Source organism: Hypanus sabinus, chromosome 3 (assembly GCF_030144855.1).
Source record: "Hypanus sabinus isolate sHypSab1 chromosome 3, sHypSab1.hap1, whole genome shotgun sequence".
Classification (NCBI taxonomy): domain Eukaryota; kingdom Metazoa; phylum Chordata; class Chondrichthyes; order Myliobatiformes; family Dasyatidae; genus Hypanus; species Hypanus sabinus.
Window position 1 is genome coordinate 16,876,759 of NC_082708.1, and position 27,411 is coordinate 16,904,169.

Sequence of the window (27,411 nt, forward strand, 5' to 3'; positions counted from 1 at the left end):
CATGTCCCTATAGCAAGGGGTTTAGATGGGGTAGAGTTTGTTAGATGTGTTCAGGAAAGTTCCTTGACACAATATGTGCCTACAAGAGGAGAGGCTGTACTTGATCTCGTATTGGGAAATGAACCCTGTCAGGTGTCAGATCTCTCAGTGGGAGAGCATTTTGGAGATAGTGATCACAATTTTATCTCCTTTACCATAGCTTTGGAGAGGGTTAGGAACAGGCAAGTTAAGGAAGTGTTTAACTGGAATAAGGGGAAATATGAGACTATCAGGCAGGAACCTGGAAGCATAAATTGGAAACAGATGTTCTCAGAAAAATGTATGGAAGAAATGTGGCAAATGTTCAGGGGATATTTGCGTGGAGTTCTGCATAGGTACGTTCCAATGAGACAGGGACAGGATAGTAGGGTACAGGAACCGTGGTGTACAAAGGCTGTTGTAAATCTAATCAAGAAGAAAAGAAGAGCTTATGAAAGTTTCAAAAACTAGGTAACAATAGAGATCTAGAAGATTATAAGGCTAGCAGGAAGGAACTTAAGAAAGTAATTAGGAGAGCCAGAAGGGGCCATGAGAAGGCCTTGGTGGGCAGGATTAAGGAAATCCCCAAGGCATTCTACAAGTATGTGAAGAGCAAGAGAATAAGATGTGAGAAAATAGGACCAATCAAGTGTGACAGTGAAAAATTGTATATGGAACCGGAGGAGATAGCACTTTTATCTGCCACCACATTCTGTTCCTATCCTGACTGTTGTGTGGCATAGGCAACAATCCTGAGATTACTGCACTTGAAGTCCTGCTTTTCTGCTTCCTTCCTAACCCCTTGTATTTTGTTTGCAGGGCATCCTCCTTTTTTTCTACCTCAGTCGTTGGTACCTATATGTACCACGACTTCTGACTGCACACCCTGGCAAACCCTGGGAGGCAAACAACCATCCACATTTATTTTTAGAATCCACAGAATCGCCTATCTGTGCCCCTAACTATAGAGTCCCCTACTACAGAAGCCATCTTCTTCATTTCCCCACCCTTCTGAGCCATAGGGCCAGACTCAGTGCCAGAGGCACATCTGCTGTTGATTCTCCCAGGGGCATGGCCACAGGGGGGATCTCCACTATATGATGCTCTGCCTTTCTTCTCCTGACAGTCACCCATTTATCTGTCTCCTGTAGCTTCTGGGTTACTACCTCATTGTAGCTCCTGTCTATCACCTCCTCACTCTCCTTAACAAGCCAAAGGTCATCGACCTGCAGTTCCCTAACAGGGTCTCTAAGGAGCTGCATCTCGATGCACCTGATGCAGATGTGGCCAATAGGGAGGCTGGTAGTCTCCCTAAAATCCCACATCTGACTCCCGGAACAGAACACTGGCTCTAAAGACATACCACCTATTCTCTCAAGAGTTGAATAAGAAAAAAGAAATGAGAAATTAACTTACCTTGCCTCCACCTGTTCTTGCCGCAGCCCTGTTGAGACAAACCCTTACCACTCTGATGATGACTGTTCCCATGATTATTGCTCTGCTAGACAGTACACCTCTTTTATGGATACTGCATTTTTAAAGCTTTTTGTTGGACTTTTGCAGGAATGCTTCTATTGCATCTGTGCCATACTCTAATCAAGGACTCTTGTTAAAAAAAGCTTGCAGCTTTTTAAGGTTCTTCACCGGACTTGCATGGGAATGCTTCGACCTCATCAGCCCTGTCCTCTAATCAAGGACTCCCATTGAAAAGCTTCCTGCTTTTTAAAGACATATTCAGACTTTGATGATAAATTTACTTTGAACTTTGTTGGTGGGCTGCTGGATTTCCTGGATTATTTCACTGCATCACCTGGTCTTTATGTAAGAAGCTTTCGAAGGAAGCTTCAAGTTCTATGGAGCTGCTTCTTTTCCTACTGCAGGATGAGTTCCCAGTGCTACACCCACTTGCATTTGCGTTTAATTTTCAGATCCTGAAGTGCTTTTGCAAGTACGATTAAAATAAAAGTGACGGAACACTTCTCTCCAACCACTGTTCACATCTGTGGGACAGATGGTGATACAGTACGCTGTGTTATTCTTCAGTCAGCTCTTGATAGCTTGCTCTCCACATCCAATTTCAACAGCACCCCTGGCATCACCCAGGAGCCTTGGAATACAATTGTTATTGGTATCTTCATGAAACACCTTGCAATGACTGCAGAGGTAATTGCATTGCTTGGTAGGAATCCATATACCAAGTAAATCTTACTGAAGGATTCACAAGTAATATAAACGCACCCTGTGGATGGATTATAAGACACGATCTGGTATGAAGCAGCTGAAAATGCCAGTGACTGATGTTCTTTCCACACGGGACAAGTCCTGTAAATCCTGTTTTATGCTATCTTTACAGTGGGGAAGAAGTCACATATTGGAACAACCAGTTTTGTGCATGCGTCTAATGTTGCAGTGAGGTTACCTACTGCATCAGAGGAAGCACACGAAATGCTGGAGGAACGCAGCAGGTCAGGCTGCCTCCAGGGAAAGGAATAAACATTCAAAGTTCCTGGCCTGAGACCTTTCATCAGGACTGGAAAAGAAGGCCAGAATAAGAAGGTGGGGAGAGGGCAAGGAGTACAAGCTGGCAGGTGCTAGATGAAGCCAGGTGAGGGGGAAGTGGGATGGGGGGGGGGGGGGAAATGAAATGAGAAACTGAAAGCTGAAGAAGGAATCTGATAGAGAGAAGAGTGGACCATGGGAGAAAGGGAAAAAAAGGAGGGGTAATACATCATCGCACTAAACTGCACCCCAACCATAGCCTTCCATACCTCTGACATTCATGTACCTATCAATAAGATCATGACATAGGGGCACAATTAGGCCATTTGGCCCAACAAGTCTGCTCTCCTTCCATCATGGCTGATTTTTTATCCCTTTCAACTCTTTTCTCCAGCCTTCTCTCCACAAACTTTGAAGCCAATTAATCAAGAACCTATCAACCTCTGCAGACTCGATGGGCAAAATAGCCTATTTTGGCTCCTATGTTTTATGATCTTGTGGTCTTAAATATATCCATTGATTTGCGCTCATTCTTCTAAACTCTAGCGAGTACAAGCACAGAGGCATTAAATGATCCTCATATGTTAATCCTTTCATTTCTGGGTTTATTCTAGTGAACCTGCTCTGGACCCTCTCCAATGCCAGCACATCTTTTCTTAAGTAAGGGACCCTAAACTTCTCACTATAGTCCAAGTGCAGCCTGACCAAAGCCTTATAAAGTTCAGCATCAGATCCTTGTTTTTGTGTTCTAGTCCTCTTGAAGTGAATGCTAAAGTTGCATTTGTTCCTGTCTACTGCCTCAACCTGCAGGTTAACCTTTAGGGAATCCTGCATGAGGATTTCCAAGTCGCTTTGCACATTCTACCAAAGTGCATGACTATACAATTCCTGACACTGTCCTATTTGCCACTTCTTTGCCCATTCTCGCACTCTGTCTAACTCCTTCTGCAGATACTCTGTTTCCTCAACTCTACCTGCCCCTCCACCTATCTTCGCATTGTCCATAAACCCAGCCACAAAGCCATCAATTCCTTGATCTAAATCATTGACATATATCTATAAGACCAATATTGGGTCAGAAATAGGCAATTTGGCCCATCAAGTCTACTCTGCCATTTCATCATGGCTGATCGAATTTTCCTCTCAGCCCCAATCTCCTGCCTTCTCCCCTTCTCCCGTCATGCCCTGACCAATCAAGAATCTAAAAACCTCTGCCTTAAATATACATAAGCTCTTGGCCTCCACAGTTGCCTTTGAAAAAGAATTCCGGAAATTCACCACTCCCTGACTAAAGAAATTCCTCATCATCTCTGTTCTAAAAGGACACCACTTTATTTGGGGGATGTGTCCTCTGGTCTTCGACTCTCCCACCATAGGAAACATCCTCTCCACACCCACTCTATCCAGGCTTTTTACCATTCGATAGCTTTCAACAAGGTCACCCCATTCTTTTGAATTCCAGTGAATACATGCCCAGAACCATCAAACGCATTTCATATGACAAGCCATTCAATCTTGGAATCATTATTGAACCTCCATGGAACCCTTCTCCATTTTCAGCACATCCTTTCTAAGATATGGGGCCCAAACCTGTTCACAGTTACTCAAACTGAGGCCTCACCTGTGCTTTATAAAGTATCAACATTGCATTCTTGCTTTTAAATTCAAGTCCTCTTGAAACGAGTACTAACATTGCATTTGCCTTCCTCACCACAGACCCTCAACCTGCAAATTAACCTTCAGGGAATCCTGTACAAGGACTCTCAAGTTCCTTTGCACCTCAGTTTTTTTGTATTTCTGCTCCCTTTAGAAAATAGCCAACCCAAAGTGCATAATCATACACTTCCCAACACTGTATTCCATCTGCCAGTTCTTTGCCCATTCTCCAAATCTGTCTAAGTCCTTTTGTAACCTCTCTACTTCCTCAAAGCTACCGGCCCCTCCACCTATCTTCATATCATCTGCAAACTTTGCAACAAAGCCATCAATTCCATCATCTAAATCATTGATATATAACGTAAAAAGAATCGGTCCCAATATAGACCCATGTGGAATGCTACTAGTCACCAGAAGCCAACCAGAACAGGCTTCCTTTATATTTACTTTTTGCCTCCTGCCAATCAACCACTGCTTTATCCATACTAGAATCTTTCCTATAATACTATGGGCTCACGTAAATATTCTGTGCCTTCTGAATTGCTTCCAGAAATTCCAGCCATTGCTGCTCTGCCATCATCCCTGCCAGTGTTCTTTTCCAATCAGTTCTCACCAACTCTTTACTCATGCCTTTGTAATTCCCTTTACTCCACTGTAATACTGAAATATCTGACTTTAGGCATCCTCATGTTTGGCACCTTATCCAATGCATTTTGACAATCCACGAACACAACATCAACTGCTTCTCCTTTGTCTATACTGCTTGTTATTTCTTCAAAGAATTCCAACAGATTTGTTGGGCTAGATTTTCTGTTGAGGAAACAGTGCCTCCAAGTACCTTGAGACCTCATCCTTAATAATTAACTGCAACATCTTCCCAACCTCTGAGGTCAGACAAACTGACCAGCAGTTTCCTTCTGCTTCTCTCCCTTGTTGAAGAGTGGAGTGACATCTGCAATTTTCCAGTCTTCTGGAGCCACTCCAGGATCCAGTGATTCTTGACCAATCATTACTACATGCCCCACAATCTCTTCAGCCACCTGTTTCAGAACTCTGGGGTGTGAAGGATTCAGAAATCTGGTCCAGGTGACATATCTATCTTCAGACCTTACTGCTTCCCAAGAACGTTCTTTCTAGTTATGGTAAGTTGATTCTCTTCATGACTCCTGACACTTAGAACTTCCACAATTCTGCTGGTATCTTCCACAACGAAGGCTGATGCAAAACACTTCTTCAGTTCATCCGCCATTTCACTGTCCCCCTTTACTACCTCTCCAGCATCGTTTTCCAGTTGTCTGATATCCACTCTTGCCTCCCTTTTGTATTTTATCCATCTGAAGAAACTTTTTGTATCCTCTTTTATATTATTGGCCAGCTTATTTTCGTACTCTATTTTTACCTTCATAATGACTTTTTTACTTGCCTTCTGTTGAAAATGTAGTTGGGTGGGTTAGTAAGATTGCAGATGATATGAAGATTGGTAGTGTTGTGGATAACATAATGACTAGCAAAATATTCAGCAGGATTTACAGTAGATCGGTTGCAGATATGGGCGGAGAAATGGCAGGCGAAGTTTAATCCGGCCAAATGTGAACTGTTGCACCATGGTAGGTCAAATGTAAAGAGACAGTACACTGCTAAGGACAAGACCCTTAACAGTATTGATGAGCAGAGGGATCTCGAGGTCCTAGTTTGTAGCTCTTGATATTGCGGTTAAGAAAGCATACAGCATACTTGCATTTATTAGTCAAGGTATTGAGCTCAAAAGTCAGGAAGGTTTGTTGCAGGTTTATAAGACTCTAATTAGGCCTCAACTGGAGTATTGCACACATTTCTGGTTGCCCCATTATAAGAAGAATGTCGAGGCTTTTGAGAGGGTGCAGAAGAGGTTAACCAGTACATTGTCTGGATTGTGATTTCCATTAAGTAGACAACATCAAACAAAGAAACCTGTGACCCATCAGTGCAGTTTCTTCACCCATGCCTTTCTATTGATGATGAAACTCTTAAGTTAAAAAGAAAAACACATACTCAGAATTGGGATTAAAAGATTCTTGACTTTCACTTCATCTACACCTCAGACTTCAACTACAACACAGAGTCTTGCCATCTTCAGAAGTTTTCTGATGACTCTGCCATAGTTGGATGCATCAGCAGGGGAGATGAGGCTGAGTACAGGGCTACAGTGGGAAACCTTGTCACATGGTGCGAGCAGAATCATCTGCAGCTTAATGCGAAAAAGACTAAGGAGATGGTGGTGGTCCTGAGGAAGGCTAAGGCACCGGTGACCCCTTTTTCCATCCAAGTGGTCAGTGCGGACATAGTGGAGGATTACAAATACCTAGGGATACGAATGGACAATAAACTGGACTGGTCAAAGAACACTGAGGCTGTCTACAAGAAGGGTCAGAGCCGTCTCTATTTCCTGAAGAGATTGAGGTCCTTTAACATCTGCCGGACGATGCTGAGGATGTTCTATGAGACTGTGGTGGCCAGTTCTATCATGTTTGCTGTTGTGCGCTGGGGCAGCAGGCTGAGGGTAGCAGACACCAACAGAATCAACAAACTCATTCGTAAGGCCAGTGATGTTGTGGGGGTGGAACTGGACTCTCTGACGGTAGTGTCTGAAAAGAGGATGCTGTCCAAGTTGCGTGCCATCTTGGACAATGACTCCCATCCACTCCATAGTGTACTGGTTAGGCACAGGAGTACGTTCAGCCAGAGACTCATTCCACCGAGATGTAACACTGAGCATCATAGGAAGTCATTCCTACCTGTGGCCATCAAAGTTTACAACTCCTCCCTCGGAGTGTCAGACACCCTGAGCCAATAGACTGGTCCTGGACTTTATTTCCACTTGGCATGATAACATTATTATTTAATTATTTATGGTTTTATATTGCTATATTTCTTCACTATTCTTGGTTGGTGCAGCTGTAATGAAACCCAGTTTCCCTCGGGATCAATAAAGTATGTCTGTCTGTCTGTCTGTCTGTAAGGGGTAAGGGGAAAGTCAGGTGGATGGGGTTGAGAAATAAAATCAGCCAGAATTGAATGATGGAGCACAGTTGAAAGGTCAAATGGCCTAATCTGCCCCTTTTATTTGAAAGTCCAATCAAGAAAATTGGACTGTATGTAATACTATTTTAAGAGCTGTTCAGAAATTCTATTTATCCAACAACAGAGAAAAAGCAAGGTCATAATTGAAGATGGAGGCCAATTTAAAAAATCAACAAGCTTTTATCAAAACTAGGAAATATGAACAAAAAAGATATTTAATTTCATCCCACAGGAAGTCTTTCCCATTTGAAACACTTGTAATACCATTACACCAGGAAAACAAGCTAAGTGCTTGGAGAAACACCACCTGGCGCTTCTGAACCCAGTGAAACGTCCTGACAAGGTGATGGAACGATGAAGAGAGAGAGACAGACAAGACTCCACACTCCGGAGCAGAAGGTGGCGGTAATGCACCATGAAGCTGGGTGCCAACCGTCGTAAAACAAGAAGAAGAGGAGAGAAAGAATAAGCGAGGGAGAGAGAGATTCTGTTGTATTATTTTGATAGCCCTCTACACTGTCCCCAACCATCAATTTTTGTGTTGTTTTCAAACTTGCCAACCAGCCCATCTCCATTTCCTCCCACAGTCCAAAGACATACCAGATAGATTAATTGGTCAGTGTAGATTGTCCCGTGAATAGGTTAGGGCTAATCAGATTTGTTGAGGATTGTTGGGGCAGTATGGCTCAAAGGGCCAGAAGGGCCTACTCTAAGCTATACGACTAATATGAAATAAAAGAAAAAATTAGTGCCCAAGTCATAAATAGCTGTAATGTGGCTTTCAGCAATTTCTATTTTTATTATTAATATGGAATCTATCTTTTCTGTTTCTAGCTAAAAGTTGAATAATATTTAAATGAGCGATGCTGTTTGTAGCTCAGGATTGGATTGAGCATCATAAGGAAGTAAAAGTACAGCAAGAGCAGCTCATTTGGGGCTCTTGGGACTGCACCACCAATTAATAGGATAGGACCATAAGATATAGGGGCAGAATTAGACCATTTGGCCTATCGAGTCTGCTCTACCATTCCATCATGGCGGATTTATTATCCCTCTCAACGCCATTCTCCTGCCTTCTCCCTTTAACCTTTAATGCTCTCACTCATCAAGAAACTATCAGCCTCCACTTTAAATATACCCAATGACTTGGCCTCCACAGCCGTCTGTGGCAGTGAATTCCACAGGTTCAACACCCCCCCACACCCCCCGGCTAATGAAATTCCTCCTCTCCTCTGTTCTGTAGCTTCTATTTTTAGGCTGTGCCTGTTGATGTTAGACTTTCCCACTATTGGAAGCATCCTCTGAACATCCAGTTCATCTCAAAAGGCAGGACTTCTTTTCAGAGCGGGCAGCGGAGTCCATGGAAGCAGAGTCCTGGGCTTTGGCTAAGTGGGCTTCGGCGTAAGGGGACTTTGGTAAGCCTGTGTGATTGCTCGCTGAGGGGAAGAAGGTAAGGTCGCTAGGTGCTTCTTAGACTTATTCTATTAATCCAGTTCAGATATGGGGGAGACAGTCAGAGCAGTGGTGTGCTCCGTATGCAGTATGTGGGAGGTCAGGGTCAACACAGTTGTCCCTGATGACCACACCTGCAAAAGGTGCGTCCAGCTGCAGCTCCTATCAGACCGAGTTAGGGAGTTGGAGCAGGAGCTGGATGAACTACGGATCATTCGGGAGGTGGAGGCAGAGATAGATAGGAGTTATCAGGAGGTAGTCACACCAAAAAACCAAGAAGTAGGCAGATGGGTGACGGTCCAGAGAGGCAGGGGGAGCAGGCAGAGAGAGCAGAGCACCCCTGCGGCCATTCCCATTAACAATAAGTATACCGTACTGGATACTGTTGATGGGGATGACCTACCAGGAATGAGTTGTAGTGGTCCTGCCTCTGGCACAGAGGTTGAACCCTCAACTAGAAAGGGGAGGAGGGAAGAGAAGAGAGCGATAGTTTTAGGGGACTCTATAGTTAGGGGGGCAGATAGGAGATTTTGTGGGGCAGATCGGGAGTCTCGGATGGTATGTTGCCTCCCTGGTGCCAGGGTCCGGGACATCTCAGATCGGGTGCAGGCTATTCTTGAGAACAAGGGCATGAACCCAGATGTAGTGGTCCATGTAGGGACCAACAATGTAGGAAAGGTGAGTGAGGGGGTCCTGCTTAGAGAGTTCAGGGAGTTAGGAGTGAAGCTGAAAGGCAGGACCTCCAGGGTGACAATCTCGGGATTGCTACCTGTGCCACGTGCGAGTGAGGCGAAGAATAGAATGATTATGCACATTAATACGAGGCTGAGAGCATGGTGCAGGAAGGAAGGGTTCAGGTTTTTGGATAATTGGTCTTTGTTCCAGGGTCATTGGGATCTGTTTCGAAGGGATGGTCTACATCTGAACCGGAGGGGTACTAACATTCTTGCAGGAGTATTTGCCAGTGCTGCTCGGGGGGGGGGGGGGGGGGTTTAAACTAGATGTGCAGAGGGCAGGGATCCAGATCCAGAGGGTTGGTCAGAAGGTGCATGGGGTTAAATGTGTACAAGGTTTGGGTGATCTTGAGAAGGTAATCAAAATTCAAGGTGCAATTTGCCCGATGGAAGTTCAAGGAGCTGGGTTAGGTACAGTAGACAGTGTTTTAAGCAAAGAGAGGAGGAATGGGCTAAGAATTCTATACTTGAATGCGCGTAGTGTCAGAAATAAGACAGATGAGCTTGAAGCTCAGATGAAAATGGGGAACTACGATATTGTTGGGATAACGGAGAGATGGCTGCAAGGGGATCAGGCCTGGGAATTGAGTGTACCAGGGTATACGTGCTATCGTAGAGACAGAAATATGGGAAGAGGGGGTGGGGTGGCCCTGTTGGTGAGGAATGAGATTCAGTCCTTAGCAAGAGGTGACTTGGGAACAGGGGAAGTAGAGTCTGTGTGGATTGAGCTGAGGAACAGTAAGGGTAAAAAGACCCTAATGGGTGTTGTGTACAGGCCCCCAAACAGTAGCGTGGATATTGGGTACAAGTTGATTAGGGAGTTAACATTGGCATGTGCTAAAGGTAATGCAGTCGTTATGGGAGATTTCAACATGCAGGTGAACTGGGAGGATCAGGTAGATGCTGGACCCCAGGATAGGGAGTTTGTGGAGTGTCTAAGGGATGTATTTTTGGAACAGCTTGTGCTTGAGCCAACCAGGAACGAGGCTATTTTGGACTTGGTGATGTGTAATGAACAGGAATTGATAAGTGATCTTGAAGTAAAGGAGCCATTAGGAAGTAGTGATCATAACATGATAAGTTTTTATCTAAAATTTGAGAGGGATAGGGGCAGATCAGAGGTGTCAGTGTTGCAATTAAATAAAGGAGACTACAGAGCCATGAGGGATGAGCTGGCCAAAGTTAAATGGGCGGATGCCCTGGCAGGAAAGACAGTGAATCAGCAGTGGCAGATATTCTTGGGCATAATACAAAAGATGCAAATGCAGTTCATTCCAATGAGAAGGAAGGATTCAAAGAGGGGGAAGGGGCCACAGTGGTTGACAAAGGAAGTCAGAGATTGTATAGCATTAAAGAAAAAGAAGTATGACAGGGCTAAGATGAGTGGGAATACAGATGATTGGGAAAGTTTTAAGGAACAGCAGATCTTAACTAAAAAAGCAATACGGAGAGAAAAAATCAGGAATATAAAAGCCAGGAATATAAAAGGGGATAGCAAAAGCTTTTTTAGCTATGTGAAGAGAAAGAAGATAGTTAAGAACAATATTGGCCCCTTGAAGAATGAATTGGGAGAAATTGTTATGGGAAACAGGGAAATGGCAACAGAATTTAATGCATACTTTAGATCTGTCTTCACCAGGGAGGACACAAGCAATCTCCCAGATGTATGGATGGGCCAGGGTCATAAGATATCAGAGGAATTGAGACAGATTGACATTAGGAAAGAAACTGTGATGAGTAGACTGGTAGGACTGAAGGCTAATAAATCCCCGGGTCCAGATGGTCTGCATCCGAGGGTTCTAAAAGAGGTGGCTCAGGAAATTGCGGATGCATTGGTAATCATTTTCCAATGTTCCTTAGATTCAGGATCAGTTCCTGAAGATTGGAGAGTGGCTAATGTTGTCCCACTTTTCAAGAAGGGAGGGAAGGAGAAAACGGAGAACTATCGCCCTGTTAGCCTAACTTCAGTCGTGGGGAAGATGCTTGAGTCCATTATTAAGGACGAAATAGTGGCACATCTAGATGGCAGAAATAGGATTAGGCCGAGCCAGCATGGATTTACCAAGGGCAAATCATGCTTGACTAATCTGTTGGAGTTTTTTGAGGGTGTAACAAGGATGTTAGATGAGGGTAAGCCAGTGGATGTTGTGTACCTAGATTTTCAGAAGGCATTCGATAAGGTGCCACATAGGAGATTGGTGAGTAAAATCAGAGCTCATGGCATTGGGGGCAGGGTTTCAACATGGATAGAAAACTGGTTGGCAGATAGAAAGCAAAGGGTAGCAGTGAATGGGTGTTTCTCAGACTGGCTGGAGGTGACTAGTGGGGTACCACAGGGCTCTGTATTGGGACCACAGCTCTTTACGATTTATGTCAATGATTTAGATGAGGGCATTGAAAACTATATCAGCAAGTTTGCTGACGATACTAAACTGGGTGGCAGTGTGACATGCGAAGAGGACGTTAGGAGAATACAGGGAGACTTGGATAGGCTGAGTGAGTGGGCAGATACTTGGCAGATGTCATTCAATGTGAATAAATGTGAAGTTATCCACTTTGGAAGCAGGAACAAGAGGGCAGAGTATTGTCTGAACGGTGTAGAGTTAGGTAAGGGAGAAATGCAAAGAGACCTAGGAGTCCTAGTTCACCAGTCAATGAAGGTGAATGAGCAAGTGCAACAGGCAGTGAAGAGGGCAAATGGAATGTTGGCCTTTGTTACAAGGGGAATTGAATACAAGAGCAAGGATGTTCTTTTGCATTTGTACAGGGCCCTGGTGAGACCACACCTGGAATATTGTGTACAGTTTTGGTCTCCAGGTTTAAGGAAGGACATACTGGCAATTGAGGAAGTGCAGCGTAGATTCACTAGGTTGATTCCTGGGATGGCAGGACTGTCTTACGCAGAGAGATTGGAGAGATTGGGCTTGTACACGCTGGAATTGAGGAGATTGAGAGGGGATCTGATTGAAACGTTTAAGATAATTAAAGGATTTGATAGGATTGAGGCAGGAAATATGTTCCAGATGTTGGGAGAGTCCAGTACCAGAGGGCATGGATTGAGAATAAGAGGTCAGTTATTTAAAACAGAGTTGAGGAAGAGCTTCTTCTCCCAGAGAGTTGTGGAGGTGTGGAATGCACTGCCTCAGAAGACGGTGGAGGCCAATTCCCTGGATGCTTTCAAGAAGGAGCTGGATAGATATCTGATGGATAGGGGAATCAAGGGATATGGGGACAAGGCAGGGACTGGGTATTGATAGTGAATGATCAGCCATGATCTCAGAATGGCGGTGCAGACTCGAGGGGCCGAATGGTCTACTTCTGCACCTATTGTCTATTGTCTATTGTCTATCTCAGCATTTCATGGCTGCTCCATAATCTCAGTGCTATTTTCCTGTGCTAACCTCATATATCAAAATCTATTGGTTTCTGTCATGGATATGCTCACCATTTGAGCACCTGTTGTCATTTTGATGGGAGAATTTGATGATGATTGTAAGAATCTTGTATGTTTCAATGAGTTTCAATTCTTCTAAAGTTTAGAGATTGTGGACCCAGTCTATTTAATTCTACTAAAGGGATGGTCACTCTCCCAGGAGTCAATGGCCCAAGAATCAATGGTATGAAACACCACACAAGATTCTAGAGGAGCTCGGCAGGTCAGGCAGCATCTATGGAAGGAAATGGACAGTTGATGTTTTGAGACCCTTTATCAGATGTCTTCTGACCCAGTGAGTTCCTCCAACATCTTGTATGTTGCTTCAGATGCCAGCATCTGCATCTCTTGGATTCCAGTTAACTTGCTGAACCCTTGTTTGATTACTTTAGTCACAATTTTGTAATTGTGAGAATCTCCTCAAAGCTCTTCTGCACAATTTTACAATCTAGATGGAGCCTTCACTTTGTGCATGCCTGGGGCATTTTTATTAACATCAACCAAGGATTGTAAAATTTGGAATATCTCCAGGACAATGCCTAGCTTCCATCAGTATTTGCATAATTAGAGTCATTTACCATGACTGTGAACAGACTGCTGAGAAATAACCTTAACTCTTGTCTACTCAAGCACAGGAGGAACCCGACACAATACCCTATCCTTATCTATGTGGTTTTGTTGTTTAGTATTGTAGCAGCAGGACACAGGAAATGCCCTGCTGCTTTTATACAGTTTTCATGCATCTCACCCAGTACTAAAGAGTAAATTTGCTACTAATTTGGGATATTAGCTTGTAATTACTCCCAAGTATCCATCATTCTGTGTCTAAGAACCCTATTGACTAAATTACTACTTTCAACTTGCTCCCAGGGTAATCGGAAATCCTGTAAATGTTCATTTTCTTATAAAATTAATCCTTGATCATCTATCGAAGGATTGAATGAAATAACTACACTGCTAAGCCACAGGTTTTTGCATTTGACTAACACACACAAAAGGCTGGAGGAACTCAGCAAGTCTGGCAGCATCGACTGAGAGGAATAAACAGTTGACATATCAGGCTGAGACTGGAAAGGAAGGAGGAAGAAGCCAGAATAAGAGGGAGGAGTACAAGCTGGCAGGTGAGACCAGGTGGATGGGTGGGAGAGGGAAGAGACAGGGAGGGGATAGGTGGAAGAGGCTGAGGATTGAAGAAGAAAGAATATGATAGGAGAGGTCAGTGAACCGTGGAAGAAAGGGAAGGAGGAGGGGCAACAGGGGGAGGTGATTGACAAGAGAGGAGAAGAGAAGGATTGTGGGGGTAACCAGAAAGAAGAATCGAAAAAGCAGAACAGGGAGGGGAGAAAATACTGGGATCCTCCTGCACTTTGTTACTCAATTATTTGTAGTTTTTTTCTTACAAATTTAAGAGCTTCATTGTCTATAGAAAGGAATGAATGAAATAACTTCACTGATAGGCTTGTACGTTTCTGTATTTGGTGCTGACCTCTTAATGGAATTCAGAGTATGAAGACTGGCATCTTATTGAGGACAGTGCAGTCGTACTGGAGACATTGTTTTTAAACTGGATATAATCATAGTGCCCTATAGGAGCAAAATTAGATCTTTCAGCTCATCTGCTCTGCCTTTCAATCATGGCTGCTACTTTTATCTCAACCCCATTCTCTTGTCTTCTCCATGTAACCCCCTAGCACCACCCCCTGTACTGAACAAGAATCGATATATCTGTGCCTTAAATATTGCTAATGACTTGGCTTCCGTATCCTTCTGATTCACCACAACCGGCTAAGGAAATTCCTCTTCTCCTCTCTCAGAAAGGAACATCTGTTTAATATATTCGGGATTTGACATTAGATCTGGTAGTGTGCAAAAATGTATGCCTACACAATACAATGAAATATGTTTATTGAAATAACAGTGTGTGATAAGTATTTATACCATGTAGGATGTCACAAGTGTATGTTTACAGGATATGTCACTGTGTGTGTACTGAGCTGGGTTTATTCAGTGTGATTATGTTCTGGATATGATTAGTTTCTATATCCTGTAACACGCACAAAATGCTGATGGAACACAGCAGGCCAGGCAGCATCTATAAGGGGAAGCACAGTCGATGTTTCGGGCCGAGACCCTTCGTCAGGACTAACCGAAAGGAAAGACAGTAAGAGATTAGGAGTAGGAGTAGGAGTGGGAGGGGAAATGCAAAATGATAGGAGAAGACTGGAGGGGGTGGGGTGAAGCCAAGAGCTGGAAAGGTGATTGGCAAAAGGGATACAGAGCTGGAGAAGGGAAAGGATCATGGGACAGGAGGCCTAGGGAAAAAGAAAGGTATGAGGGGAGCACCAGAGGGAGATGGAGAACAGGCAGAGAGAGAGAAAAAAAGGGAGGGTACTCATCTACACTCATGACTTTGTTTAGTGAATGATCAATATTTGTGTGCTGTTACTCTCTATCTGTCTATCTATCTACTATATCTATTTCATTATTTTTTCTTTCTTTCCTTTTTTCAAAGAGTCATAGTCATAGAATAGTACAGCACAGAACAGGCCCTTCAAACAATCTATTCGATGTCCAACCATTTAAATGGCCTACTCCCATCGACCTGCACTGGGACCATAGTTCTGCATTCCCCAATCATCCGTGTACCTATCCAAACTTTTCTTAGATGTTGAAATTGAGCTCACATGTACCAAATGCTGACAACTCATTCCACACTCTCATCACTCTCTGAGTGAAGAAGTTTCCTCTTCTGTTCCCCTTAAACTTCTCACCTTTCACCCTTAACTTATGAACTCTGGTTGTAGTTCCACCCAACCTCAGTGGAAAAAGCTTGCTTACATTTATCCTATCTATACCCCTCATAATTTTCTATACCTCTCTCAAATCGGCTCTCAATCTTCTACATTCTAAAGAATACAGTCCTAACCTATTCAATCTTCCCTTATAACTCAGGTTCTCATTCATTCCTTCTTTTGTTCTTTCTCTCCTTTCTTCCAGGACTTAGTGGTGTTGGATCTGAGGCTCCTGTACCTCCTGCCCAATGAAAGTAGTGGGAAGAGAGTGTAGCCTGGATGGTGGGGGTCCTTGATAATGGATGCTGCTTTCTTGTTGCACCACTCATTGTACATGTGCTCAATGGTGGGGAAAGTTTTACCTGTGAGGAACTGGGCTGTATTTATCACTTTTTGTGTCTTAGACATTGATGTTCAACATCCTCTTTAACCACCCCCACCAACAAGTCCACACCACCTATGTGACCAGTTAGCCTACTAACCCGTACATGTTTGGAATGTGGGATGGAACCAGAGCACCCGGAGAAACCCACACAATCATGGGACGAATGTACCAATGCACAGATGCATTACAGACAGCAGTGGAAAAGCAGGTCACTGGCACTGTAATAGCATTACACTACTCTGAGTGGCGTTCAGCATATAGATGGTACATTATTGACCCAGTATTATCTGGTGTGTTCTTTCTGCAGAACCAGCTACTCGTCCCACGGAGCTTATGCCCAGAGCAAACTTGCTCTTGTCCTCTTCTCGTACCAACTGCAGCAAACGCTAGCAGCTGAGGGGAGTCACGTAACTTCGAACGTGGTGGATCCAGGGGTCGTCAACACCGATCTATACAAACACACCACCTGGCTCTTCAAACTGTGCAAGTGGTTATCTTCCTGGTTACTCTTCCAGGTAGGAGGCTTTGGCTGTGCATTTCTCCTAACTGTTGACTCCAGAATCGGGTTGAAACTTGCTTTTCTCCATAAAGCCAATGCAAAGCAAATTCACCCTGTGTTGTTCATGCTGTGATGGGCTTAGTTAGACATACAAAAATGAAACTGGGAATAATACTTGAACTCATAAGGCGTATAAAGCATCTTTTGCACATTGGTTGTTTGTCCATCTTTGTGTGTAGTTCTTCATAGATTCTATTTTATTTTTTGTATCTACTGTGAACACCAACAAGAAAATGAATCTCAGGGTAACGTATGGTGACATTTATATACATTGATAATAAATTTACTTTTGAGCTTTGAACTTTGAACTGTAACTCACTACTCTAACCTCACAGGGCAGTTTTTTGATTCAGGTCCGTGTCTCCAATGGAATATTGAAGAGTGAATTACTGCTAGAGACCCCATTCATTCACCACAAGATCAGTAAATATAGGAGTAGAAGGAAGCCATTCAGCCCATTAAGCCACTACTATTCAATGATGGTTGATTTATTTTCCCTTTCAGCACCTTTCTCCTGCTTTCTTTCCATAACCTCTGATCACCCTTACTAATCAAGAACCTTTAGATGAAACATTAAAGCAATACCTATTTTATATCTAATGTGAAGGCAAAAGATCCCTTGGCACTCTTTCTGCTAGGCATTGGATATTCAACATTGATTAGATAGCAATTAGTGCAGCCAGCTGAAAGATCCCGATTCTATTCCCATGGCTGTCTGTAAGGGGTTTTTATGTTCCCCGTATGACTGCACGGGTTTCCTCGGGGTGCTTTGATTTCCTTCCACATTCCAAAGTACAGGTTAGGGTTAGTAAGCTGTGGGCATGCTATATCGACACCAGAAGTATGACAACACTTGCAGGATGCCCCCAGCATATCCTTGGACTGTGTCAATCATCGGTGCAAACAATAAATTTAATTTTTAACCTGGAGTAAGATTTGAACCCCAGCCTTCTGAACCAAAAATACCACCAAATGAAAACAAGCAGTTCATTTCCTGTTACAATTATACTGGAGAATAAAATGCTGCTTTTTGCAGGACTTCAATTTGAGTAGCAATTACTCCCAGGGTAGTAATCACTTGCATCAATGAATAACATTACTTTATCTGCAGTAAGGTCCCCCCTTAACTGCAATTAATCAGGTCAACAGCAGATACAGTAGATAATGACCAGAGAGGCACCAGAGTGTTTTTCCCTCTCCATAGATGCTGCCTGACCTGCTGAGATCCTCCAGCATTTTGTGTATATTGCTATTGCTTTCCAGCATTGACAGAATCTCTTGCGTTTAAGAGGCTATGTTGATTCGGAAGGGTTGAACAAGCTTGGATACTTGCCTAGTGAAAAGAGTTGAACAAAACAGGACATGATGGAGAGCTTGTCACCAACAGAGTCATACGATATGGAAACAGGCCCTTGGGCTCTCTGACTCCATACTGATCACTGTTTACACAAATCTTACATTAATGATGTGATGTAATGAGATAATGAAAGAATTTGGCAGGATACATAAAAGAAGATGCTGAAATACAAGAAAGTTTGGAAGTAACAGTCATATGGACTTGATAAGTGCAATGTATGGATTGATTTCTTTTATAGCAATGACCTTCCCCCCCCCCCGTAGCACTACTTATTAATCTATTGTCTATGCATGCATATTGTTCTCTCTCTCTCTCACTACAATGTGAATATACCAGTTAGTTATATCCTGTGTGTGTACTTTTATTTCATATGTATGTAGTTGTGCACAGACACAACAAATTGGTGATGAGTACGAAGCTGAATGTCAGAAAATATCATGAACTGCACCGACAGTTCCAGGACAAAACAGCAAGAGCTAAACAGTACGAGGAAGCCGTCATGGACGCTAACAAAGGTGTGAGTACAGCATAGCACACAGTGAAAGACGCGCTGAATTTAAAGTGAAAATAAAGTTGGGAAAGTTGATGAATTTGATAGCGCTAATGAAGACTGGGAGTCATATATTGAGAAGGTGGATCTGCATTGTATTGTGAACAACGTCGAGGAGCAAAAGAAAGCCCCTACACTTCTTAGCTTAACGGGTGTAAGAGCGCACAGTCTCTCATGTATCCCTGCAAGCCAGCAAGCAAGACGATGGATGAAATTGTTACAATGTTACAAAATCACTTGAGCCCAAAACCGCTGATAATAGCTGAGAGAGTTAGATTTTACAAAAGGACCCAATCCCAGAATGAAAGCTTTTCTGAATACTGTACATTGCAGAACTGCGCAAGCTTTCTCAGTACTGTGATTTTAGAGATGACTTTCTGAGGCATGAAGAGACAGGTTTGTATGTGGCATGCATAGTCAAAGCACTCAAAAGAGGCTACTATCTGAAAGAGACCGAACCTTAGAACGGGCATTGACCATTGTAATATCATTAGAGACTGCAGCAAAGGATGCAGCAGAAAAGGAAATTAGAATGTGAAATGCACAAAATGTCCCTCAATGGTGCAAAAAACCAATGATGTTATTGATTTGGCAAACCCTCCCATGTTGTTTCAAAGAAAAAGTGTGCAGAAAGCGTCACAGACAAGGTCACATAGAGAGAGTGTGCAAGGCAGACAGAAAGCACAACCGAGTGAAAAGTCTGAAACTCAAAACTAAACAAATGAATTAAGTTCCCGAATGTAAAACGGATTCAGACAACATAGAATCTGACAAAAGGGGAACTGTCATGCCTAGAACTGTACAGTATTACTGAAGGAAATCACAAAATCATCTGGATCATAACAGATGTGTCTGGTGTAAAACTGAAAGTAGAACTGGATATAGGATCAGCTTTGTCCATAATTCCAGAGGCTGACTCCAACAGAGTGTTTTCTAAGTTACCATTAGAGAAGCCCTGTCTGATGCTAAAGACTTACACAGGTGAAGAAGTATCTCCCAAAAGCAAAGTGGAAGTAAATGTTTCATATGGAGACCAAACACAAGAGTTAGAGCTTTAGGTATTGAAAAGTGAAGGGCCAGCACTTTTTGGATGTGAATTGTTGAGAAAAATCTAACTAGGTTGGCACTCAATCAAAACTCTCAGTGTGGCATCAACAGGGAACGGCAGCCTAAATGGTAGCATTAACCAGAAACTGGCACAGCTGCTTAATGCTAATGAGAAGGGGATTGGTAAACTCAAAAGCATGATGACCAGAGTTGACCTGGACGAAACAGCAACACCAAGACTCCATTAAGCACTCCCAGTGCCTTACGCACTATGTCCTAAAGTGGATGTTGAACTGCAGAGCTTGGAGGCATCTGGAATCTTCTGCAAGGTAGAATGGAGTGATTAGACCACACCCATTGACCTGGTGATCAAGAAAGGGAAGGCCAGAGCTGTTCACATATGTGGGGATTTCAAGGTGAGCATCAACCCTGTGCTGCATACTGTGCAGTATCCCCTACCACGAACAGAAAACATTTTTGCATCTTTGGCAGGCGGGGGAGGTTTTCAGGGATTGACTTGTCACAAGACTATCTGTAATTGGAGATTGAAGTCAAGCAGGAAGTTCCTTACAATCAACACTCACAAAGGACTGTTCCAGTATAATCGTCTCATCTATGGCGTGATATCAGCTCCAGCACTTTGGCAAAGAGCAAACCAAGTGTTCCAAGATATCCCAGGAACAACATGTTACCTTGACGACATCATCATGACTGGTCAAAATTGATGAAGGCACCTCTAGAACCTTGGTGCTTACCAGGCTGAGTGAGTATGGTCTGCGCGCAACAAGAGAGAAATGTGACTTTTTCAAGAATGATATCCAATATTGTGGACATATTGACAAACAAGACTTACATAAGACTGAAGCAACACTACAGGCTCCTAAACCTGAAAATATGTCTCAACTCAGGTCATACTTGGGCCTTGTAAACCACTACCAGTGGTTTCTCCCAAACATTGCTACAGTGCTGCACCCATTGAACACACTGTTACAGACAGGAGGAAAGTGGGAATGGTCAGAAAGATGTGAAAAAACATTCAGGAAAACAAAAAGTCTAATAACATCCGATGAACTGCTCACCCATTATGACTCATCCCTGCCCATCAGACTGGCATGCGATGCATCCCCTTATGGCATCGGAGCTGTTTGTCACACATTATGAAAGATGGATCTGAACGCCCAATTGTGTTTGCTTCAAGATCACTGATAAGTGTAGAATGCAACTACACACAGATTGACCGAGAGACCTTTAGTCTCGTATGGGGAATAAAGAAGTTCCACCACAACCTCCATGGACAAAAACTTATGCTAGTGAAAGATCACCAACCCCTTGTGTCCATTTTCAATCCCAGGAAGGGATCTCTAGTGATGACCGCTACCCGGTTACAACATTGGGCACTTTTCCTAGAAGCCCACTCTTATGAAGTAGAGTTCAAGGGTACCAAACAACACAGAAATGCTGAAGGCTTGTCACATCTTCCATTATTGTTAACCGAAGAAGAAGAAAAGTTTTCATGCTGTGACCAGCAGAAGTATTCCACACCACATTAGTGGTCCAGTTGCCAGTAACATATTCTAAAACACAAAGGGAAATAAAGAATGACCCAACATAGTCAAAAGTCTATAAAATCATCATGGAAGGATGGCCAGCTCATGGTAACCCTATGTTTCCAGAGTTCTCAGCGAGACAAGACCAAATCGAATGTCAAAGAATGTTGTTGTGTGGATTTCTTGTTGGGGTTCCCCCTAAAGTGCACACCAGAGAGTTAGAAAATCTCCATGAAGGATACCTGGATACAGTCAAGGTGAAGATTCTCGCCCAGAGCTGCATATGGTGGCCGGCAATAGAGAAAAAGATTGGAAATATGGCCATAAGCTGTTTAGGATACCATAGAGTTCAAAATGCACCCCCACAGGCACCGTTACACCTGTGGGAGTGGCCGTTGTCACCATTGCAAAGAGTAGAAATTGACTTCGCTGGGCTATTCATGGACTCCCATGTTTCTGATTGCTGTGAATGCTCACTCCAAGTGGCCGGAGGTTAAACCAATGAAGTCCACCACCTCAGCAAAGGCTGCCTCTGCTCTGAGGACTACCTTTGCCCGAAATGGCTTACTTGAACAAATTATGTGTGACAACGGAACAATTTAAAAAGGAGTTAGATATGGCCCTTGTGGCTAAAGGGATCAGGGGGTATAGAGAGAAAGCAGGTACAGGGTTCTGAGTTGGATGATCAGCCATGATCATACTGAATGGCGGTGCAGGCTTGAAGGGCCAAATGACCTACTCCTGCACCTGTTTTCTATGTTTCTCTGTTAATACATGTCAGAAGAATTCTGACTGTTCATGAAGAAAAATAGCATCAGACATCACAAGCCAGGTTCTCACCACACAGCAATGAATGGGTTAGCTGAAAGGTTTATCCAAACCTTCAAGAAGTTCATTAAAGTAATGGACAATGAGGACATTTCCCTACAGCACAAGGTGGACAACTTCCTTTTTGTATATTTGAACTCTGTTTGTGCTACGACAAATCCAACAGCTGCAAAGCTATTCATGAGCAGGAATCTGAGATCTTGCATAGACCTCCTGAAACCAGATCTATGGAGGGAAGTGCACAATAAACAGTTCAGTTGCTAAGTGATACAACAAGGTTCTTCAAGATTGGAGGAAGTCCTAGCGCATGATTACCGAGAAGATAAGTGGACTACCAGTAGGATAGCTACAAGAACTGGACCACTGATGTACACAGTGGATGTTGGAGATCAGACAAGGAGACGTCATGTGGAGCAGATACTGGATGATCAATCAAAGAATGCACTTGAATCAATTGCATCTAACAAGACGGATGCATTACAGTCACCAGCCTTACCTCTCAGTGATGATCATGTCACTGATAGCAACGTGGTGTTAGACAAGACATCTGCCAAACCTGATGGCACTCCACAGGTCCAGAGACGTTATCCTGAAAAGAACAGAGTGCCACCCAAAACACTGAGTCTTTAGAACTGTGAAGTTAGATATGAACTGTTATTCTGAAAGCATTTTTATTTAGAAAATGGGTTTATGAAAGGGAAATTAAATGTTTTGCGCAGATACAGTTTTAAGTTGCATTGATCTAAAGAGAGTGGAAGAGTAATAACCCCCCCCCCCCCCCCCCACCGCCCCGACCACCACACATTGATATATCGCCTGGGCAAGCACTGTGGTCTAGTGTTACCCATTGTTTTCTCCCTCTCTCTCTCCTGCACCCTCTCATTGCAATGTGAATACACCAGTTAAAGCCATTTCGCACATGTATGCTTTTATTTAATCGATATGTAGTTGTGCACAGACACAACAATAATCATTAACAAGCCCAATGGGTAAGCCAAAGGCAATGTCATTACTCAGAGTGGGCAGAATGTTTGCCCATTACCACATGCCATAAGTGAATGCCATAAATTCATGTAAAGGAAAGCTGAATATGTGGCTAAGGAGCGAAGAATTAGTTCGTTAAAGTTTATTGTCATTCAGCTGTAAACTGTATTCTGCCAAATCAGACAACGTTCCTTGGATCAAGGTCTACAACACAATACATACATATAATTCACACACATAACACATAAAGTAATATTACTACAAATAAATTAACAGATAACAACTGTGCATATATGACGCGAGTTAAGAAGTAAGCAGCTTAACACTATTGGAACTTCACACATGATGAGACCTGGGTGGTGGTAGGGAATTCAGTATTCTTATGGTCCGGGGGAACAACCTGCTTCCCATTTCTAACAGTTCTTGTCCTAATGCCATAGAGATGAAAGTTGCTGGTAAACCTTTATCGATGTGCAACAGAGAGCTACTGTCATACAGAATGACAGTGCGGTACTCTAGCTGCAGCAGAACAGATCACAGAGCACTCCAGTGGGTGATTAGGATAGCTCAGCACATCATTGGGACTCAGCTACTGGACTTGGAAACAATCTACAATGCTCGTAACATCATTAAAGACCCATCCCATCCTGGACACTGTCTGTTCAATCTCCTGCCATCTGATAGGGGATGCAGAAATATCTTGGCCAAGACAGTGCAACAGAAAAACAGCTTCTTCTTGAGGGCGGCTGTGCAACTGAATAATGCTACACTCCAGCTTGCCAATGGCCTTTCAGTGTTATGGACTATTAAAATGGGAACTCTTTTTTTATTAATCTGTACTGCATACCCTGTGAATATGTGTTTTGCTCAGACTGGAGTAGCGCCCGGTGGCTGGTAGGGCGGATATCCGTCTCTATCAAAGGAGGTGTAAGGCACTCCTTCCCTCCGCCAGCCTACGGGTCCCCCTTAGGCAAGGGGTAGCACCTGCTTAGCACTGGTCATGGTCACGTGAAGCCATGGGAACAGGTATGGATGGTCGCACGAGCAGCTGGTGTATATCATATGGCCTGATTATGCGACCATTGACACCGGGCAGACAATCTCTGAAGAGTATTGATAATGGCTAGGGTCACCTGTCCTGTAAAGACATTGCCCAGGTGAAAGCAATGGCAAGCCAATTCTACAGAAGAAATTGCCAAGAACAGTCATTGTCATGGATAGGGAAAAGAACAAGAACAACAGCATCAAGGAGATATTGGAAGATGATGATCGCCCACGTCATGTAACAAGAGAAAATCTGCAGATGCTGGAAATCCAAAGCAACACACGCAGAACGCTGGAGGAACTCAGCAAGTCAGGCAGCATCTATGGAAATAAATAGATAGTCCTATTTTCAGGCCAAGACCTTTCTTCAGAACTGAGAAGGAAGGGGGAAGGTGCCCAAATAAAAAGGTTTGAGGGCGGGGGAGGGAGAAGAAAGCGATATGTGAAGCTGGAAGGTTGGGAAGCTCAAAGCTTGAGAAGGAGGAATCTGATAGAAGAGGAGAGTGAACCATAGGAGAAAGGGAAGGACGAGGGTATTCAGGAGGCAGTAATAGGCAGGTGAGAAGAGGTAAGACGTCAGAGTGGGGAATAGAGGAGGTGTGAGATTTGCTTACCAGAAGGAGGAATTGATACTCATGTCATCAGGTTGGATGCTACCCAGGTGGAATATAAGGTTTTGCTCCTCCATCATGAAGGTGCCTCATCGTGGCACAAACGGAGGCCATGAATCAACACATTGGAGCATTCTGATTCTGATAGCACCACAATCTTGTCTTGAACAGTGACAATAAAATTGTATATGAAATAGGATGGAAGGAAACAACGTGAAACACAATAGGCAATATAAACTTGTTTGGTAGTATGGCCTGCTACATACTGTGGAATTCTGTTATGTTTCCTCTGAGCATAAGTCACTGCGTCCTGAGTGTGTGGGTATGGAAAACTATTTATCAGTCACTAATATTTTTGTAGCTACTGTGTGTCATCTATAAAGGAGCACAAAACTACGCAGCTGTGCAGATGCTCTGGAACTACTTTTGCTTAATCCACAGCTAAAAGTTTATTTTCTTCAGATAGGAAGCTCAAACTTCGCAGATGAACAACTTAAAACAATATAACATCAGCATAATAATTCCAAGATAATTCTAACAGAACTGTTGTGCTTTATTCTAACACAAACATTCATGTTCTCTAGCAAAAGGGACAAGGCACAAAAAAAGCAGAGTATATTTTAAGTTTATCTTCTGTTATCAAGGAAGATATCACTGTCTACAGTTTAATGTCTCTGCCTCTCTGGCCCGTAGTCTGACAGATTTAAAATCACATGGCGTACAAAATCAGTAATCAAGTCACTGCGTGAACTTCCTTTCATTTCTACTTAATAAAGACTTTGCTGTGGTTATTTTAAAACAGGCATAGACATCTCATGCAAATAAAGACCATGAGATATATGAGCAGAATTAGGCCATCTGACCCAATGAATCTGCTCTGCCATTCAATCTGGCATTTTGTGTGTGTTGTTTAAAGGGGATCTGAGCCACAATTTTTTCACACAGAGGGTAATGGGTATGTGAACGAGCTATCTGAGGAAGTAGTAATGGTGTGTACAATTACTATGTTTAAAAGACATTTAGACAGGTACGTAGATACAAATGTTTTAGACTGATATGGACCACAGGCCAATACTATAGGACTAGCTGCAGTACACTACTTGGATGGCATGAACAGTTAGGGCTGTTGGACCTGTTTCCATGCCGTATAACTCTGTGACTCTCTAAAGAAGAAATGAGACTGGATCAGATCAGTCATCATGATGTTCAATAGTGAACTGTGCGGCTGGGCACAGCTCAGGTGCCATCTATAAATTTGTTGATGACATTACTGTTGTTGCCAGAATTTCAGATGGCAAAGTGTGTACAGGAATGAGATATATCAGCTAGTTGAGTGGTGTCTCAGCAACAAACTTACCCTCAATGTCAGTAGGACCAAAGAATTGATTGTGGACTTCAGAAAGGTTAAGATGAGCAAACACACACCAGTCCCCATAGAAGGACAATAAAAATGAGCCTTTTCTAGTTTCTGCTTGTCGGAATCTCCGAGGAACACTCCTGAGCCCAACATATCGATGTAGTTACAAAGACTGCAGGACAGTAGCTATATTTTATTAGGAGTTGGAGGAGATTTGGTATGTCACTGAAGACACTCACAAATTTCTACAGATGTACTGTGGAGAGCATTCTAACTGGCTGCACCACCATCTGGTAGTGGGGGGGAGGGGGCAATGAGATGACACAGCACAGGAATGAAATAAGTTGCAGAAAATTGTAAACTCAGTCAGCATCCAGGACATCTTCAAGGAGCGATGCCTCAAGAAGGCAGACTCCATCATTAAAGACCCCCATCACCAAGGACATACCATCTTCTCATTGCTACCATCAGGGAGGAGGTACAGGAGCCTGAAGGCACACACTCAATGATTCAGGTTCAGCTTCTTCCCGTCTGCCGTCAAATTTCTGAATGAACATTGAGCCCATGAACACTACCTCACTACTTTTTTTCTCTCTTCTTGCACTACTTATTTAATTTATTTAATATATATACTTTTAACTGTAATTTACAGTTTTTATTATTTTGTATTACAATGTACTACTGCCACATAACAACAAATTTCACGACATATGCCAGTGATATTAAACTTGATTCTGATTCTGATTCTTCGCTGGACTTCAGGGGCCCCATTGCCCACTCCCAGTTCTGTTTTGTTAGGCTCTGATATTGTACGTAGCAATTCTAACAGCTGTGTGGCATGCTCTTATCTTGGTTTTAATATGACATGCTGCATTCTTGCTGAACTAGTCCAGCATCAATGGCAGTATTGTTAGCAGTGTGGAGGAACAGAGGGATCTTGTGGTCCAAGTTCAGTGATCCCTCGGATTTACCACAAAAACTAATAGGATGGTTAAGGAGGCAAATGTTGCGATGTTTATTAGTCAAGGGATGGAGTTCTAGAGCCATGAGCATTTGCTATGTTTTTTTTAACTATTATGTGCCATGTCATGTGACATTGGTGAATCATAGTCCTTCCATGACCATGATTGTTCTTGGCAAATTTTTCTACAGAAGTAGCTTGTCATTGCCTTCTTCTGGGCAGTGTCTTGAAAAGATGGGTGACCCCAGCCATTATCAGTACTCTTCAGAGATTGTCTACCTGACCTCAGTGGTTGCATAACTGGAATGTGTGATATGTACCAGCTGCTCATATGAGCATCCGCTGCCTGTTCCCATGGCTTTGTGTGACCCTGATCGGAGAGACTAAGCAGGTGGTACACCTTGCCCAAGCGTGACCTGCAGGCTAGTGGAGGGAAAGAGTGACTTACACTTCCTATAGCATTGACATACCTGTACCCCATCACCTCGATATGTTACAACTCTGTAAAACTCCAGTTAGACCACATTTAGGGTATTG

The 27,411-nt window shown here is 43.2% G+C and overlaps 1 protein-coding gene across 2 annotated transcripts in view; it reads left to right on the plus strand.

Annotated features, from left to right (window-relative positions):
- Positions 1 to 27,411, plus strand: part of dhrsx (dehydrogenase/reductase (SDR family) X-linked) — a 327,562-nt gene that overhangs the window by 265,474 nt on the left and 34,677 nt on the right. For both annotated transcript variants that reach the window (XM_059963779.1, XM_059963780.1), the window contains exon 6: positions 16,337 to 16,544. In XM_059963779.1, the coding sequence (XP_059819762.1) occupies positions 16,337 to 16,544 (208 nt within the window). The remainder of the gene's footprint in view (positions 1 to 16,336; positions 16,545 to 27,411) is intronic.